General features: G+C 39.0%; 1 protein-coding gene across 4 annotated transcripts in view; it reads right to left on the bottom strand.

Annotated features, from left to right (window-relative positions):
* ptprsa (protein tyrosine phosphatase receptor type Sa) overlaps nt 1-18,829 on the bottom strand; it is a 208,169-nt gene that overhangs the window by 76,342 nt on the left and 112,998 nt on the right. For all 4 annotated transcript variants that reach the window (XM_063890864.1, XM_063890865.1, XM_063890866.1 and 1 more), the window contains one exon: nt 11,052-11,240. In XM_063890864.1, the coding sequence (XP_063746934.1) occupies nt 11,052-11,240 (189 nt within the window). The remainder of the gene's footprint in view (nt 1-11,051; nt 11,241-18,829) is intronic.

The following is an 18,829-nucleotide window of genomic DNA, read 5'->3' as shown; positions in this document are numbered from 1 at the left end:
TTAAATAATAACTATTTTGACTTACTGTTTCATATACATATTTATATATATATATATATATATATATATATATATATATATATAAATATATGGTAATGTGCTGCAGTACTTGAGTTTTTATTTCTTTACATTGTAAGAATTCTTCTTAAATTGTGAGATTGACCTGCAATTACTGACTACTATGTCATCTTGCACAAGGACACCTAAAAAGGACATTATTTGAGCTGATGTTTATTTAGCCTGAGACCACCACTTCCAGGCCACACCAACCATCCATAAACCCCAACAAGTACTGCTCCTACTGAGTAATAATTCATGGTTTCTGGGTCAGAGGAGCAAAGATCAGTGGCATTTTTTTCTGGCTGTGTTATTCCATGATGTATGCTGTATCATTAAGATTTAAAAGAAGAAAAGAGAGAGCTGGGAAAATAAAGTCCCTGATAATAATGACCACACTTCCATGTGGACCAATTAGTCTCCATCTCAGTCAAAATGACCCTCCCAGCTCACCAACACACACAACCTTCCAATCTCCACCGCTACCCTGACTGTCTTGCAGCATGTTCGCTGCCTTCATCCATTCCATAAAGAAGGCAGTAATGGGCAGTGGGGTCTGGAACATTTGTCCCAGCTGTGGCAGCTGCCCTGGTTAACAGCGCTGCAGGCCTCAGGCTGATCTGATGGGGAGCACTGAGGTGCCAAGGTGTGATAACAAAGAGGACTACCTGGGCATAGTTCAACAAATACATGTATTTGAAGGCCAACTCAGATTCTGGAAAAGGCATTCATGTATTGAGGCATTTAAGAGCAGATCCTCTGTAAACAGGTCATGTTGACTTTAGTCAAAGTTAGCATTCCATGGTTCTTTTAGGAACATTGAGCTGTTTCACTACTTCCAATCCATAACAGTTCTTTGCAAAGTGTCAAAGCCCTTTCTGATGCAGTACATTAACAGGAAATATTTAAGAAAATGTATAATTTTCAACTAAAAATTAATATTAAAAATCACCATGTCAATCTTGTTTTTGAGAGAAAACAAGGGGTGGAAAGAGAGACTTATTTATAAGAGGGAGAGAGAAAGAACAAAACAATTTGAGAAGAGTGGAAAAAGGACTTGAAGAGACAGACAAGCACAGAGAAACAGAAGGACAGATGAGGGTTTAAAAGAAAGGCAAGGAGGGGCAATGATGGATGATTAATTTCAGAAAGTGCCTGAAGCAGTGGTCTACCCACCCCCGTTGTTGCTTTGTAGCAGCTTCACTATGTGTACCCCCCTCCGGTACCATTTGTGTAATTCAATTAGTGTGCTCCAGCGGGTCTTGATTGATTTGTTTAGGCGATCAACAAAATGGCTGGCCAAGTCTCACTCTTTCTTTCCCTCCGTTTTGCTTCTTTAGCAGCCCACTCAGGCTGCAGTGGAACACTGTTCTTCATCATTTTAACTCTCATTTTCGGTTTCACCTTTCTCATAACTCTCTTATCTCTTATCACCTCTCTTCCTTTGCGATCCTCACCATCCTCACATCCCTACACTGCTCACTAAAGCTCAACTGTGCAATTAAAACCCCAAATTAGCACCTTTCTGTATAACCGGTTACACAGTCAAAATGATAACCTTTCCAGCCCATAACTTTAACTCACAGACTTGCTCAGAAGTAAGTATGATACTATACTTTAACCTCACTCAATGATTAACGAACTGTTTCAAATATATTTCTACTAAAACATTGCAAAAATAAATAATCACTACCATACACTAATTATAATACAATTTTTAGGCAATTGAGAAATGTTTCAGGCAAAATCTGTCATGTTAAAACTTCAACAGAGGTTGAACATAGCAAGCAAACTATAATGACCAAGTTCAACACTGTATTTTCACAGCACCATTATCACATCATGTATAAACTTTAGGAACTAAGTATTTTTGTTGAGAATCTTCAGTTTTAACAACGACAATAAGAGATGACATCCACTTTGGATACACGACAGCAAAGTATGTAAATGCCCTTATCTCTCTGTCTCCCTTTCATACTGTCTGTATCCTGTCAGTCGGGCACGCTCTGCCACCACCCCAAGGTCATTACACTGTGATCGCACCAGCATGGGGCCCCACGTGTGACGCCATTGTTGTCAGTGCCCATCTGGTGGCTTGTAACGCTCCCATGAAATCAGTAATGAAGCAGGTAGGGAGTCCAGCAACCTTTCTACCTATCACTTACCTCTAGGCCAGCACCTGGGTGGCTTTGTAAGTAAGAAAAATAATGTATATTTCTTATGTTGGGAATAAGCTTTGATGCTGCTTTGCAAGATGCACTTTATGAATCCTTGAGATAAACAAGCGCCTTCTAATCTTTATTTCTCCTAAATTTTTATTTTATGTATCTTCTTCAAATGTTTAGGCATATTTTTGAAAACATGCTTGTGTTTTGAGATTTGTTACATGTGGCTTGTATGAAATGGTTGACGATGGGGAACCTTAACTGTACTGTAGGAGCTTTATCTTCAAATCAATAACCTCCTTTGCTGCACAAAACTGAAACATTAAACTAAGAGTATTTATCTTGTCCCCATGAAAACAGGGCAAACTGAGTTATTCACTTACCTGCTCAACCTGTAGAACAAAAGCATTTTACAACAAACACATAAATCCGCTATCACACTGAAGTGGGAGAGAGTGCTTCAGCAGCAAAGCCTGGTGGATGATTACAAGTGAAGTTAAACCGTCCGGGGAAATGTAAAAAAATAGAGGTGGAAAGGAAGAAGTATTGGACAAATCTATCATATGATTCATCGGAGCCACGCTCACGCTCTTTTATTGCATTTTCACCTTGACATCCTCCTGTTCATCCTTCATTAATTTAAGAAATAGTTTAAGTATGGTAAGAGGATGTTTTCTCTTTTGAAAATGCAACCACTGCACACAGCATCCTCCATAGTTTTGATTTTATACATTGTTGCTCCGCATAGTAAAAGGGAGAAAAAGGGCATATATGAGAGGCAGTTTTTTTCCGACACACAGTGAGGGCCTCATGGAAGTGATTGGAGAGCATTCACTTACACAATGTGGCTTTTGCTCTGGTAGTGAATGGAAGGATAAGGAGGATATCAAAGCAGAAAAGAAGACATATTGTTGCTATAGTTGCAAGTATTCAATAGCCAGGCCCTGTCAACAAAAACACCACCATTTCCCACCCAACAATTTCCTATTACCTTTCCCCTACCCATCAGCTCCATGTCCATGACCAAACTATTTAAATGTTTGAGGCATAAAGCAGACCATCCCTCCCTCCTGCTTCAACCTTCTAAATCCTTTATCCAAACAATCCGGCAACCCAATTTAAATTGCACATCAGTTTCGTGACACTGACGATGTGGAGGAGATAGATACATACACAGAATCCTCACAGGGGTGGAAAACTTACACATCAATGATGACATGTGGCATGAGAAAGTGAAACACATGTGATCACGCTCACAAAACAGTGTACAGAGAACACAGAACACAAACACAGACGACATATTAATGTTAGTGGACATAGAGAAGTATGTATTTTTTAAAGAGGAAAAGCCCATATGACACTGTTTAGTTAGTTAGGTGTAGTTAGGAGTGATTATGTCTGGTTTAATGCACTTTAAAGTTTATTTTTCCCTTTCTTTTTATTGTGTTAAACAGCTTACCTCGAATCGGGGTACCCTCTGGAGGAGACACAAAAACGAAGACACAACATCAGTTTAGTTCAGCGTTAATGTTAGTAGTGGTTAGGAGTTATTTGGGTTGGAAGGTGGATCTTTGGAATTAGATTATCAAACCATTAGGTAATCTCTTACAGGGTTTTGAGAGATTTTTATTTTTAAATGACCAACAACACCTCCAATTGCTGGTATCACAAAGGAATGAAAAGCTCGAGAATATGCTGGCACACTAAAGGGCCTTATAGTTTTTTTATTTTATTCTACAACTTGCCTTGGAGATATGAAGTCAGCGGCAAAGCTGAAGAAGCTCAAAGTCTTTGCGTGCATTTCAAAATGGCTCCAACTCCAGGTAAAATAATCAAGAGAGGTTTGACCTGAAGCTCCAGTGACTTTTACCAACTAACCATCAGTAAAACAAGTTAGGGTGCTTCTATTCTTTATCTGGTGTCTACATTACTATGAATCAAACTTGCTAAGGGAAGAAATCTCTGGTGATTTCAGGCTGTACCTTCAGGCAACCACAAGTCAAATCAAACAGAATTTAGTTCTTATTTATCCTACAGGTCGTAAACCTGCTAAACTGTGACAGAGAAACTCTTCAACCCAAGCTTCCTCCCTCCCCTAGTCATTCAATCCCATGGCCCTTTACATTTTTTCACTTCACTGAGAGTTGTATGTTTCCCTATTCTTTGTTTATTGTGAGCTGTGTTGTGTTACATGCCTGACTGCAAGCCAAATGTCCCATTAGGACAATAAAATATTGAGCTTGTCCAGAAAGTGGCTGGTGGGCTTTTAAAAGTAGCCTGAGTTGTTGCTGTGATTTAAAAAGCATCCCTTATAGGCAGTGCTTTGGGTGTAGGTAGGGAAGCCAGCTTAACTGCAACCCCCTCTCTGCCAAGAATTAAACTGTCCTTCCTCTCTTCGCTTTTTCTTTCCCTCATTGTTTTCTAAGTGTCTTTCCTAAATCTTCTTTTTCTTTTCTTAGTTTATCTTTGCCTCCATTCATGTCTCTTTATACCCATTTCTTTTTTTGCATGAGTTTTTGTATGTCTCCGTCTTTCCCACAGTTTCCTCCCTCTTGCCTTTCTCTTAGTCGCCCTCTCTAAGTCTAAGGATGACTCAATGGCTACAACGTGCCCATGGCCATCCCTTGAGAGTGCCAGCAGGGCACCACCAAGGCAAAGAGCTGAGGGTAAGGTTACGCACTGCCCGTTGAACCTGACATTTCATGCTTGGCCCTTGTGTGTACAGGCATTCATGCAAGTTGAATACAGCGAACTGGAATTATACCAACTAGCTGAACCAACAAATGGTTTAATTTGTAAAGTGGCGCCATCAATTGTCCTACACAGTACATTTAGGGGTGTGTGTGGCTGGGCAGTGGGATGTCGATTTCAATACCTTCTAATCGGATTATTGTTTCAGCTCTACATAGAGAGGAGTCTGTTGTGATACCAGCAAGTAGGAGGATATCACTCAAGCTCTGCCTGGTTTGCAATGTACCCAAGTGGATTTAATTTGTTTCTTTAAAGTTGCTTTACACTTTGTTACACAGTGTTTAAGTGCACTTTATTAAAAATGTCAATCATAGTATACCGTTATAATATTAAACAAATCAGTTCAGTGCTTTGTTATACTTTATGTTTATAAGGTGAGCATTTCCTGTGATTAGCCATACTGACTTTTCATTCAGAAATATAATCACATTTTACAATTTAATTATTAATCCCACATTGTGTGATATAAGTCAAAAATATATTTTGCATTGCTCTTTATTTAGTCTTAAATATTTATCACTTACAAAGTCTTGTTATTCTGTTTAGCCACACTAAAATATATTAAATGCATACATTTGCAACAGAGCTAGCTTAGCTTCATTGAAAAACCAGGCAAAACAACGTGACATTTGAATCATTTCTGCATGATTTTAGAGACCACATAATCATAGATAATCACAAGACAAAGGACAGGGCTCTGGGAAGGTTAAACTGTTATTGAGTTAGAGTTTCATTAAAGGCCGCATTAGCTGTTGGTATATTTTGCTTTAGCTGTGGTGAATTTTTAGTTTTGGGTTAAGGGGTTACTAGTTAAAGGTTAGGTGAGGTTAAGGTCAAAGTTAGGTTGAGGTTAGGATAAGGTTAATGTTAATAAGCGGGTTTGTAAAGGAAAAGGCCATCACATCTGGACCTTTGGAGGACTGCGCGACAAAAGAGGGACAGAAAAAAAGAGAGGAAAGTAATAAGGGAAGATGAGGGATAAAAGATGGAGATTTTTAATTTCAAAGGAATTGGTTCAACCCAAAAATATTTTAAAAAAAATACAAGGATATGAATGACACAGGACATTGGAACTTCTGATATTTGAATAGTAAAGCAGCATGAAAAGATATAATTGAAACTTAACCATGGATCTGACCAGGCAGGCTAGGTAGCCGGTATTCAATTATATTGGCAAATCCACCTGTACTACAGGCACATAACCTAATGGCCATAAGCTCCACTTCTAAGCTATGGACAACCAGGGGTTGATCTGCTTAGGGTGACAATGACCTAAATATATCTCAATGGGCTGTCGACCTCCTCGTGTTATCTAATGCGGCATTATTTGCTCCACCGTACACCCCAGCTGTTTTGTTAAACCACCCTCTGAATATATTAAAATATTATTGAGGCATGTAGTCTGTCCAGAGGCAATCTGGCCAGAGATGTTGCCCATCTGCATCTGAGTCGGATGGGGTTTGCGTGATTGGCCAAGTGTCAAAGTCTGACCACCCTCCAGAGGGCGTCTGGCTGACCTTCTCATCAACACAGACACCCGCCTGCAATCTTAGTGCAGTCACAGCAGGTCTCAACAAAAACCTGGCTGTTGTTAGCAAATCTGCAGAGCTGCTAGCCACTCCCTGCAGAGCAGCTTTGATGTCAACAAATGTGATCATTCTCTTGCAAATGTTAGATTAAGTACAATTGAACTGTGCAAGATACACAGTGGGATGTACATGAAGCTGTGTGTCTGTCAGGGGAGCCATCCAATGTCGGGTCAAGTTTTTAAACCTTTATATTAAAAAAGAGAACCTTAATCTTTATAATTATGCACTCCTCACAATCCTCTCACTGTCTCTCTGGTTAATCTGCTCTGGCTGACAAGGCCAGCGAGGGCCTGGGGTCTGCAGCCACAGGGACTTGGGGAGAAATGTCAAGCTCCCTCCACATCTCTAGAGGAGCTCCTCAGGGGTCCCTGATGCAAATATCACTGCCCCGCCAGCACAGCATGGTTTGACTCATAAAGAACGGGTCGGCCAACTAGGCAGCAATCTAAAAAACAAATATTGCTCTATCGTCCTGGACAACAAAACTATTATAATTGTTTTATTCATATATACATTTTTTTTAATGATTACGTTTGATACAACTATTTGATTGTTGATTTGGTTTTCAAAATAAGATGAGGTGAAAGTCACATGACACAGGTGGGGGATTTATTTGCAGTACCTGGAGTATGTTCTGATAACTCGTGTTTTCGAACCCACTTCCCATGTTCCCCTCATTTTTACTATACCATCTTTGGGAGAGCATATATCAGAGTCACCCATATTGACTTGAGAGTGTGCCTGAAGTAAAAGAGTAGAGAGGACTATTTTTTAACAACATTCTGATCAACAGAATAATCAGAAGACAGCCCTTCAAAGCCTGTCAAAAGTAATGTTCCTTTTCATTCTGTATTTGGATTTCTATGAGTGAGATCCAAAATGGCTACTCAAAGTGCTGAGGACATGAAAAGACGGCAGTCTACTGTATGGGGCTTGAGCACGCCGGCCTTTTTCTCATTAGCATAAATCCTGCATGGCTGCTGAATGAGCATTAAACCAAAAGGGCTGCAGAAAAAAGGAAACCTCCCAGAGATAACTTAAAGAGTCTTGGTATTGAAACAAAAGGAAAGTACTTTACTTTTAAGAAATTGTCAAATAATAAAAACATTAAGCACTAAGAAAAAACAAATACATTTGGCAAAACTATTGAATTAATAAAAACATAAAATATTCCTAAATTCATCTAACATAATTTTGCTGGATATAAAAAAGTGTTTTCTTCATAAAAGTACTTTCCTTTTCTGCCCTCCTACAAACACACATAGTTTGACCTGTAAGCAAAAAAACCCCAGCTTAAAGTGGCTGGGTATATTTTTACAAGTAGTTCAAGAAGTCAGAAGGAGTACAAAATGTCGCCAACTGTAACTATCACTTGAGCCCTCATCATTTAGCATTGGCAATAAAGCCTGAAGTTGAGATTTGTAGGCCAGTGCAGATGTGTGCCAATTTGGCAAGAAAAGAAAGTTCTCTCCTGGGAAAATATTTGGCCAAAACCAGAGTTTTGACCCAGCCCAACTGTGGGAATGGAGAGTTCAGCCATACAGCAATCCTGCAGAGACATTTACCTGGAATGAACTCAAGATTCTTTCAGACCCTCTCAGTTTTTGATTCACTTTTCAAGGGTATTTTTGTACAGCAAAACTGCTATTGCATTGTAAAGTTTGATTGTTCACCCTTGAATATAAACAACAGTGCATTTTCGGAGGATTGTGTTTGCTATATGTCCCAGCACGAAGCCCAAAAATATACTGTAGATTACGACTGCACGAAATAATTGTCTTGAATTCAAGCAGAGTTCAATTATTTCCCCAAAGCCTGCTGTCTTGCAACACAGCAGAGAGAAAGAGCGTAATGTTAAATTTGGAGAAAATGGTTGCGTAACCTTGCACAAGGTACTTATGACCACAGGTGGTCCAGTAAAGTTGCTAGAATATTGTAGAAAAGGTGGTTGGACCAGGCAGTACAGTTACTATGCAGATGAGCATTAATGTGAAGCAGGATGTTGTCTTAAAAGACATGCTCAGCAGGTTTTCCCCATATAAATAAAAACTGTGCTGCTTAAAGGTGGGATGTTATACCTAACCAGGGTCCACCCTTGTGCTGCTGCTTGTGCTTGATTTGCCTTTCTAAGTTCCAGTGTGGGGGTGAAAGAGGATAAAGTTGGCATAAGGATTGTGGGTGAAACAAAAGTAAAGGTTGAGCATAAATGGAAACAGAACATAGGGAACAAGTGGTAAAAGAGGACAAGGGTGAGGGGAGCGCAGAGGATGCATGCATTTTGGAAAGTAGTATGCCATCTGCTTCAAGGAGAGTGGGTGGGCTTTTTCTGCTTTGCAAGACACTTACCAAAGGATTCTGAAAATGACAATGCAAGAGGAAAGTAAATAGAAAAGGGGAAGAACAACATAGTTCATTTTAGGTTTAGGTTGAAATTGAATGTCATGCAAGAATTTAAGGGACCACAGTTTAGTTGGGTCTTTTTTCCCATCTCATTTTAGCAGTTTTATCATGAGTTACGATGAAAGGAGCATTGCATTTTCAAGTCATGTAACATGAATTATATTTGCAATTTATAAAGTTAATAAAAGGCAGATATTGTACCCATTTTGCTGTCAATTGTAATTAAAAAATCTTTAATCCTATTTTTTTGTTTATTTTATTGGCTGGTAAACTTTTGGGAAATGTTTTATTTTTATCGAGTAATGGCTCACAGCCAAATGAAACGTGTTGAAGACTATGCAATGTGAAACACATCTGAGTTTCATACACAAATACAGACAAAATACATATAGATAGAGACAACCAAACATCAGTGTGTTTCGGTTAGACAGGACATACAAAGACAATTGACAAAGTCATGAAACAGAAAAAGACAGATGATAGAGAGGTTAGAACACAGAAGATACATTCATTTGTCATATCATCCCCTGAGGCGTAACAAAGCACAACCTCATCTATAAATGGTTAACAGGTAACAAGCCGACCAAAGATGACTATTTAAAACCTAAAGAAAGTAACTTGATGTGCAGTCTCAAAATTAAACACCTATTTATCTACAATGAAATAATTCTCCAAAAATCTAAATGTAAAATATTCACTGCTATTCTTTTACATGGTATTCGACTAACACTTGGTCTTAGAATTTGTAGGGTAAAATTGTGTATTATTACAACCTAATTACGATTAACTTAACTTTGGTTAGTTTACAAGAAAACCCCTTTGCACCATCAATTCCGAAGACCTTAATTGTTTTAGAGAAGTATTGCAGTGCACAAAGAAAAGATTAAGGGGACAACATTTACATTAGAACTCTCTTCCAAAGAGTCCCTTGTGCAGGCTCTTTATCCTCAAGCTAAAGTATACAGCACTAGCTGATAGCATTCTCCAAAGTACCTTAGGGAAGAGCTTACATCCCCAGAGGAGATCATCAGGCCAATATGAACCGAGAAACAACGTTTTTAGAGACAGAAAATACCCTAAACCTTTGCACTAAATATAAAACACTTCTAAAATAAAAACATCTTAGGGAGCTCTAGACTGGGCAAGACATAAATAATGAGATGACAAAGTAATTATTGTGAGTGTACAGCTCATGGGGGCCACAACTGGGGCAGGGACTCATTGGCAATAGACTCTTTATTTAATGCTGTCTACACTGATTTACGTTTGCAGCAGCAAATCAAATAGGAGTCATTGGATTTTTCAAATGGTAACAAATCATCGACCTAAAATATCTACCCCTTATTGCCCACGGCTACTCCAGGGCTTGCATTTAATTAGCAATATAATTAGGCCTTGCTTTACTGGGCCTCTCAGCGGGGTTAAATCAATGGGAACCAGACAACATGTACACCACTGAGTTTCAGTGTCAGTAGAATGTTGGCTTTGCTCTCATTGTCTTCTATGACACAATTCTGGCTTATTGGGAAGTATTTGACCCAAATCAGTGATATTCTGTGATGATATTTTTAACCTCAATTGAAATTTTCAACAACATATTTTCTGCACTATGATTCATGGTGAGAGTATAATGGCTATAATCAATTAAATGTACACTGCTGCATGCTTCTCAGGTTGTCCTCTACAAAATATAGCTTGCCCCCATGAACTGCTTTGTAAATGCTTTAAATATAGTTGAACACCTTTTTTTTCAACTTGATCAGAGTTCTTCACTTTTGGTAAATTCAGGTTTTCATATGAGGATTCTCAGATGTACTGCAACCTTAAAGTTAAAATCAGGTCCACCTCAAAATTATATGGTTTCCAGTTGTGCAATAAATAAGTACTTGTGCCAAAAAATTCCAAGTACTTTCAGTGACACTTCTCTAATTATCCAATTAGGTTTGGTCAAAAACACTGGGCACTGGAGTCACATTAGCTGCAAGTACAAAACAACAACTACTGTTACAAAATGTCCTGTGTAATCAAAGAAAAGCTCAAATTTGTTAAAGGGAAAAACAACATTAACATAATGCTCCGGATTCCATACCTGATCGCAGCTGTTTGATTCGCCCATTACTCGCACTTGGGTCAATGGGTAGGAAGTCTTTATACCAGGTGATTTCTGGGTCAGGGTTGCCACTGGCAGCACAGAGCATGGTGGCTGTTCGAGTGCGCTCCACCACTTTGAGTTGAGGACCCATGTCAATGTTGGGGAAGCCTGGTGGGAGTAGGTCCTCTGTAAAAAGAACAATAAAAAGGAGAAGCATTAGTCATCTGACTTGCAAATCCAGGTTTTTACGATTAAAACGCAGTTCTCATTCAAAGTATTTGTAATTTTTGTACATACAGTACATTTTCATTACTCAAATAAGACCCAATAAATTATAAAACCACAATGAAACTCTTTTCACCTGTGGGAAGGAGATCTTTGGAATTGTATATTTTGACCAATGAGACAAATGCAACTCAGAAATGTAAGATTATAGCCAGCCATGTACAGTAGCCTGATATATTAATAAACCAATTGAGATAAGACTTAGATGAATATATTTTTGATTCATTATTTTCATTATGACTCTGGATATACCAGAGGGCTGCACTGGGGCATCGAAGAGGTTAAAGAACAAAGACCAGGATAAGGTTTGAGTTCTTTTTATATTCCTCTTTCTCAGAAATTTAATGAGCATTTTAATGGTTAGAGAAATCATGCTGTAGCCATTATCTACTAACCACTGCATTTCTAGTGGTCTTGTCTATCCTCTCAATTAATACCCATGTGTCTTGATCAAATGTCCTAGAGGACACTGACTTCCTGCACATATTCCCATTACAACAAGTAGTAAATACATGTCTTAAAATGCAACTCAGATCAGAGGAAGAGAAAAGAAATGAAAAGAAATACCAGAAGCAAAGCTTGGTAATCCGGCAATTTCTTCATCATGTTTCCCCATGTTCAGGGAAATACAGGACCGCCAGATCACCAAAAGCCTAGGACTGAGTACCAATCGGGTAAAATTCACTCTGCATTAAATGCGGAAGGCTTCGGCCTCTTTGAATTTAGTTATTGCTACACTCATTCAAGAACCATCACACTGGCAAATATACTGATATCACTGCAGCTAATACTCATGCATGATTGAGCAATTATTTCACTGTTAAGAGATGACAGTGTATTTTGCTTTGTGGTCATTGTTCTTCTAACGTAGACTCCCCACTTTCTTGGGGCAATTAGTCCCATGGGTCAGATCGCTTGACATATACTCTGAGTCGAGCCAGAACAGTGAATCATAGTTAGATGATGAGAGACAGGAGGGGGGGACACACCCAGAGCTGTATGCATCAGAGGCCCAAGGCCACATCACAACTTGGAGAAGATTGACTGACTATGATGCTGGCCAATGGCACAGCAGAGGTCACTGTTCATCGTGAGAGCCATTGAGCTCATGTCCACTCAGAAGACATCATGGTGGTGTCATCGACAGCTGGGGAAAGCCAAATAAAGGGACATTGGTACACACTAAATTTAGTCGCATAATCTTTAAAGCATGGTTATTCTGTCGGCCTTTCATGAACACAGAAAGCTATTCCTGTTTTCAGTTAGCACTTTATACAACAATGCAGTAAAGATGGACATCATGATGGTTATTTAATCCATCAATACTTGATGAACAATGTTTTATTTTGAATGATGGCAGCAATGCATTTCATATTCAAAGCATGGAAAAGGAAACTATGGTAAACAGTATATATATATATATATATATATATATACTGTTTACCATAGTTTCCTATGTATATATATATATATATATATACTGTATAATGACATTACATTATTATTGTGACGTTCAAATTAAAGGAATTGCCCATAAGGCTTTCATCTTTTATTTTTTTGTCACCATAACAAAAAGCTTTTTTTTAAAAGCAAATACATTGCACATTACGACAGTTGTTCGAAAGTGTAGAGAGAGAGGTGAGTTCATTCGAGTTTACATTTTGAAATGCTGAATCTTTTAAAATAATTTTCCTAGGGGACAACAGAAGGAGCCAGAGGGTCTCAAAACAAAGTCCAAACAGGTTACTAACTTAGGCTGACAACAGCAGAGCACAATGAATATTTCAAGGCTAAGTTCACAGAGGCACAGGCATTTACACTGTTTTAGGCTCAGTGCTATATCCTCTTCATAGATTATTAATAGTCATCCCTGTATCATCTCTATATACCAAGTTACCCTGAAGCCTAAAAAGCACTGGCATGCCACCACTTCCCTTAAGAAATTTCAGAACAAGAAAGAGCAATATGTACTCACAGATTCTTATTCATGTCATCAATGATCTATGTACAAGATGCCATAAAAGGTGCCGCACTCCTGTACCCCTTTAGCTAGATCTGTCTGTTAAAAGGGATTCTTGCCTGCTCTCTTGGCGTTAAATTTGATGTATTCTATGTCAGAGAGGCCTATCTGTAAATCGCATGACATATCTCTGCCTCTTTGGTATGAAAACGGTAGACAGAGGCCAACATAGACTACAGTAATGAAGCTGGAAAACCTTAACAGAGTAAGTGGATTTGAGACTAATGAAATGAGTCAATTGACAGAGGGAATCTGCCTGAAGGAATAAGGGAGGGCAGAAAAAAGGTGGGCGAACAAACAAACCAACCAAAACAGCAGTAAACAAGAAGCAGGGATGGTGGATTCATGGAGAGATGATGCTATCATTACAGCTGCTCTAACCTGATACAGCACCAGCAGCCATTCCTGAATAAATTGCATGTATGCTGGTTGCTTACATCCCCAGGAATAGAAATTGATACCATCTTTCCCCCTGAAGCTTACAGGCTATGTCGATAAAGGCGGCCATGCAAAAATAAATAGATCACTCATCGAGGGAGTGTTACTTCAGGGTTAGCCAGCCTGAATGTGAAGGGGAGAAGGCAACCAATGACATGGGCTGATAGTATCCTAGAATCCCCAAAGGGCCAGTCACCCATAAAGGCTTAGCAATTGCATTTCTATGATGTGTAATGGGGGTTCTCTGCATTGACAAATCTTCACAGGCCAAATATAATTGACACGTGTAAACTATTGGTCAATGACAACGTCGCTGTTTAATTTGCCTGAAGCAGCCTTTGTCACTTAGGCCAATAATCGTCCTAAGTACCACAACGACTTTGATGTACTTTGTTTAATCTTAGACATCCTGAATCACATTTAATTGTCTTTATCAAAGTATAAACGCAAAAGTGTTTATACAACAATAAAATAAAACTATTATTTTGATCACTTTCCTGATCGAAATTATCTGAAGATAAGACTCGCCAATTAGGTTACAATATACGAAAACGTTTGTTTTTGCCACAAAGCCTTTCTGATCCATCCTATTAATATGAAATCCGTCAGTTGTATCAATGTGTGTCAATCATTGCTCAGTTTGGAACTCTATCCTACTACCATGTACAACACTTATGCAGCAGTGACAAATGCCTTGTAAAGACAACAAAAAAAAAAATTGTGTAGTAAATCAGATGGAAGCTTATTTATCTGCACAGAACAATGTGCCAACATTAAAGAATGAATATTTTCTTACAATACATTTTCAATAGGATTTAAACAGGTTTTAAAGATCACAACTAATCAAATGCAGATCTTACTTATAGTCATTAAAGAGGAAAACAAACGTCACCCTAGTGATGGCAAAAGGTAGGATATGGTCTACTCCACGCAACAGCTGGCTTGCTCCAGGCTGTAGTTGATGTGATCTAGATTTTGACTTTTGTCATTCCCTTTGTATTTTTTTTGGTTGGCTTGAGTGCCATCATTATCCATAATTGTCTTTAATTTCGCCATTTAATACCATTACACAAGTGACAGGTGCAAAGCCTTTAATCAGCCTCTGGTTAGCTTAGCGACTGCCAGGCTGTTAATCTGCACACTCATGCCTGCTGTTGCATTCTGCTTTTTATCAGGCTAAGTGTGGCCCTAAAAGGTCTGTCCTAAAAACTCCTTTAACTCTGCTGACCAATCCCAGTTGATTCACTGCTACTTAACCAAAAATCACTTTTAAGTAAATCTATGTCAAGGACACTCATAACTGTCCAGAGTTGTACATCTCTATACAAAAGTGCATTGAGAATAATGTGTCATCTAGTGCCTTTCTCTAGCTCCTGATGAATTGGTAGTCCTGAGTGCTGGTATATATATTATACTGTATATGGATTTTTATATATTGCACTTGTCATCCATTTTCATCTAATGTCAAAATCTCTGACAGAATTACTTCAAATGTGATTGTTCTGAGCCATCAATTACCTCATGGTGAGAGCTATAGTAAGAGAAAGGGAGGGAGGGAGGGAGAGAGAGAGAGAGAGAGAGAGGTAAAACCCGACTGGCTGGGACTGAAGCAAATGCTGTGGGGTTCTCCACCATCCCCCGCACCCATTACTCATATTATTATTTTCACTTACTGAAATGATTTAATTTCATCAGCAGTGTAATCAGGTTAACTGATTATCCAGCGCAACAGCATAGAGACACAGGCTTTAAGCAGGCCTGTGCATTAATACCACAGAGGGACTGGGGGGTGGGATAAGGGAAAAGAGAAAGAGAGAGAGAGGAAGAGAAACAGTGGTCTACTGTAGAAAAGAATGACAAATATAGTGAAAGAGGTTGAAGAATACGAATGGCATGCTCTTTTTTTCACAAATCACTAGATGTTTAACTAATGGGCAGACCCAGCTGCTGGGATACCAGACAACACAGTTTCATTTGCTCTGTGCCTATAACACAGCCAGAACTGTTCCCATCAAACAGGCAGGGAAAAGAGAAGTATCTGTTTTTATTAGGGAGGCTCTGTACTACACCTGGGTTTCAACTGTATGGTGGGAAGACAACTTTCTAGAATGAATGTCTGCATGAATGATCAATGCTGTTTAAGGCCCCAATCCGCAGTCATCCTAGGGCACTATAGCCCCCACCATTTTCACCATTATAGTTTGAAGGTGGAGACCGGATTTTTTTTTGTGTAAATGGCTTGCGTTACAATGACTATACAGGCTTGACTTATAAGAAGTAAACATGACTTAATTCCGAGAAAGCTTAAGATGTGTCTATCAGTTGTGAACAAAATCAATCTATTTGTGTGCACTTGGTTGTGCTGTAAAGTAAAGTCGATAAAAGCCACCAGCTTTTGAACAGAATGTGTGAAATCAGGTGACGCATCCTGGTCTGTTATTCCATACAAATAGCTCTTGTCTGTGTTTAATACTTGGAAAATGGTATACAGCCAAATGTTTATCTTCCAACCGAAACATATTAAAGTTAAGAACACTCTGTATCTTCAATGCATTGCATTCCCCAAGCTCTATAACCAATGGGATACTGTTGAATTGTTTGAGAAATACACTGTATAAAGGGAGTCAGGGGAACAGTTATATAGAAAGATCCAGGGACAGAGAAGAATAGCAACACAGGGGAAATCTAATCACAGTGTCTCTGGCCCCAGCACCGATAGCCCTCTCTGGATAGCCATCTCAGCTGAATAATGGTTATTATACAGCAAGCACTCAACCTCTACCCCCCTGTTCTGTTCCCGGAAAGATGTCTGATGTCCCATTGGTATTCTCCACACCTAGCAAATCTAGCCACCAAGGGCAACATTTACATCCAAATCTCTGAAATACATCCTGCGGAAAATAGCCTGAAAGATGAGAGAAAGGAAGAGGGGCAGAGGAGTGACAAAGAAAGAGAAAGTGACACACAGATTGGATAAGGTGGAGGGGACCTCTGAAAGTAAACTAGAAGTTTGCCATATTGCTTATTTTAACTACAAGAAGTTTGTGGGGAAAATGTCTGACTATATGAGCGTTTATATAGACTACATCTTGGTTGAGTATGAAACCTGTAGGTCTAAGGCAGAGTATAAGGGACATCTGGCTATATGTGTCCTGTTTACATTTGTATGATGTATGTGTGCTGTATATGCAGAAGACACACGTCCAGTAAAGAGAGAGTCACAGGCTTGACTTCCACAGCAGCTTGGTGTTCTATTATATTTCTGTAGGTTTAACCCTACATTTGACATGGCTAAATGGCAAAAAAAATAGTGGAGTCAGAAGTTAGTCTGGCGTACAAACTGACAGCTATGGCTGTTGGCGGTTTGCAAACACTTTCCCCACCACCTCCAGTTTCTGTACAGAGTCCATATTAGGACACATCCATAAAGCTATCATTACCCCTGAGCAAAGCAGCAAGTAGACAGCTTGTTTGCCAAAGAAAGACAGTGATAGCAGCCAAGAGGGGAATATTTTGGAAAACAAATGGCAGCAACAACCACAGGTGGCAGCTAGCGCCACCGTTTTGTCAGATGTGAAAGCCAAAAGATGAAAGTAGAAAGAAACTGATGTCAAATACCAAGAAAAGCACATTTATAGATAGCACTAGGCACCTTTTACCCACAGGCTGAGCAAGGTTATAGTAGGGCATAGTTCCCTGTCCATTAAAGGTTAAAAACTCCTTGTTCATAAGAGGCTTCAATATTTTAATAACATAAGGCATTCTTTTTTATCTATAATCAATATCTAGGTTTTATTACAAACATTGTCACCCATGTAATGTAGAAACATGCAAGATCATTTTCATCATTATTTTGTTACAGGGATTTCTTTAACTGTATTTAAACACATACGTTTCAGTTGAGGAGTAGGCCTTTGACAAGTTTTTGACAAGTAAGTTTCATCCCGTCTTTGCACTATTATTTATTTAAAATTCTGAATGGCAGGGTCCAGTCTTCCATAGTGAAAACAAACAAAAAAACAGGCTGTTAACCGGGTGCGGTTAGCCACAATGATAGACTCATCACAGACAGGAGAGGGGAGTAATTGTCTAAGACAGCTCCAAATATCCCCTGTCTGCAAAAAGGGGGAAAAAAACTAAAAGGAAAGACGATTCAGTTTATCTATCTCCACCAGTGGAAGTTTATCAAGTGCCCTCCCTCTCTGTACTACTCTTTTTCTCCCTCTCTGCTGTCTTGTCAGGCTTCTTGGGCGTCTAGGGAAAGACAGGCAAACTGCAATGGGGACAAGGGATGAGGCCAGGGCCATTAAAGGAAATGCCTCACCGTAGACAAACGCCAACCAGTCAGGTCTGGTTTAGAAGTGGGTGGCTTTGTGTGTATGTGTGAGTGTGTGTTTTTGTACGTATTTGCTCGTATGTGTTTAGGAGGAAGGGCTGTGTGTAGACTTAATGGGCACCTTGAAACCTTACGTCACTTAACCACACAGAGTGGGTGGCAAAGTTGCCTTGGAAAATCCTCACAAGGAATTTCTATTGTTTATTTGTTGGATATATGAGCCTTCTGCAAAATGTAATGTATACAATATCATTCAATCATAAACTGCAGAGCTTTACTTTCCTTACCTCGACATTTCAACCAAGGTAGGTTGTAACATGCTGTAAGTGACATAGGGCCTTTTATGCATGTGCCACCCTTACAATTATATGACCAAGGGTAGTTTTTGTTATCAAAGTCTCTATGTCTTTTAAAGCAACCATATGAACAGATACAGCCTTGTTAATACTAAGGTGTGCTCAGACATATCTGAAAAAATGGTTTCATACAAACTATTCATATGGTATAGTAGTGGTATAATACATTTCCATTTAATTATGGCTTCCCATTCACAAGAAAATAAAAAGGGTTGATAATGAAACTGCTATGACTATGTCTTGTGCTAGACATGTTTTCTCAACTGATTTCAACCTGAAGTGTGTTACCTGAGGGCCTAAACCTAAAACTCACTTCTTTTTAAAAACTAAAGTGGCTTGA

The sequence above is a fragment of the Eleginops maclovinus genome, chromosome 9 (genome assembly GCF_036324505.1).
Source record: "Eleginops maclovinus isolate JMC-PN-2008 ecotype Puerto Natales chromosome 9, JC_Emac_rtc_rv5, whole genome shotgun sequence".
In the NCBI taxonomy this organism is placed as follows: Eukaryota; Metazoa; Chordata; class Actinopteri; order Perciformes; family Eleginopidae; genus Eleginops; species Eleginops maclovinus.
The sequence above is the reverse complement of the archived record's forward strand: the minus strand, read 5'-3'. Positions and strand labels throughout refer to the sequence as shown.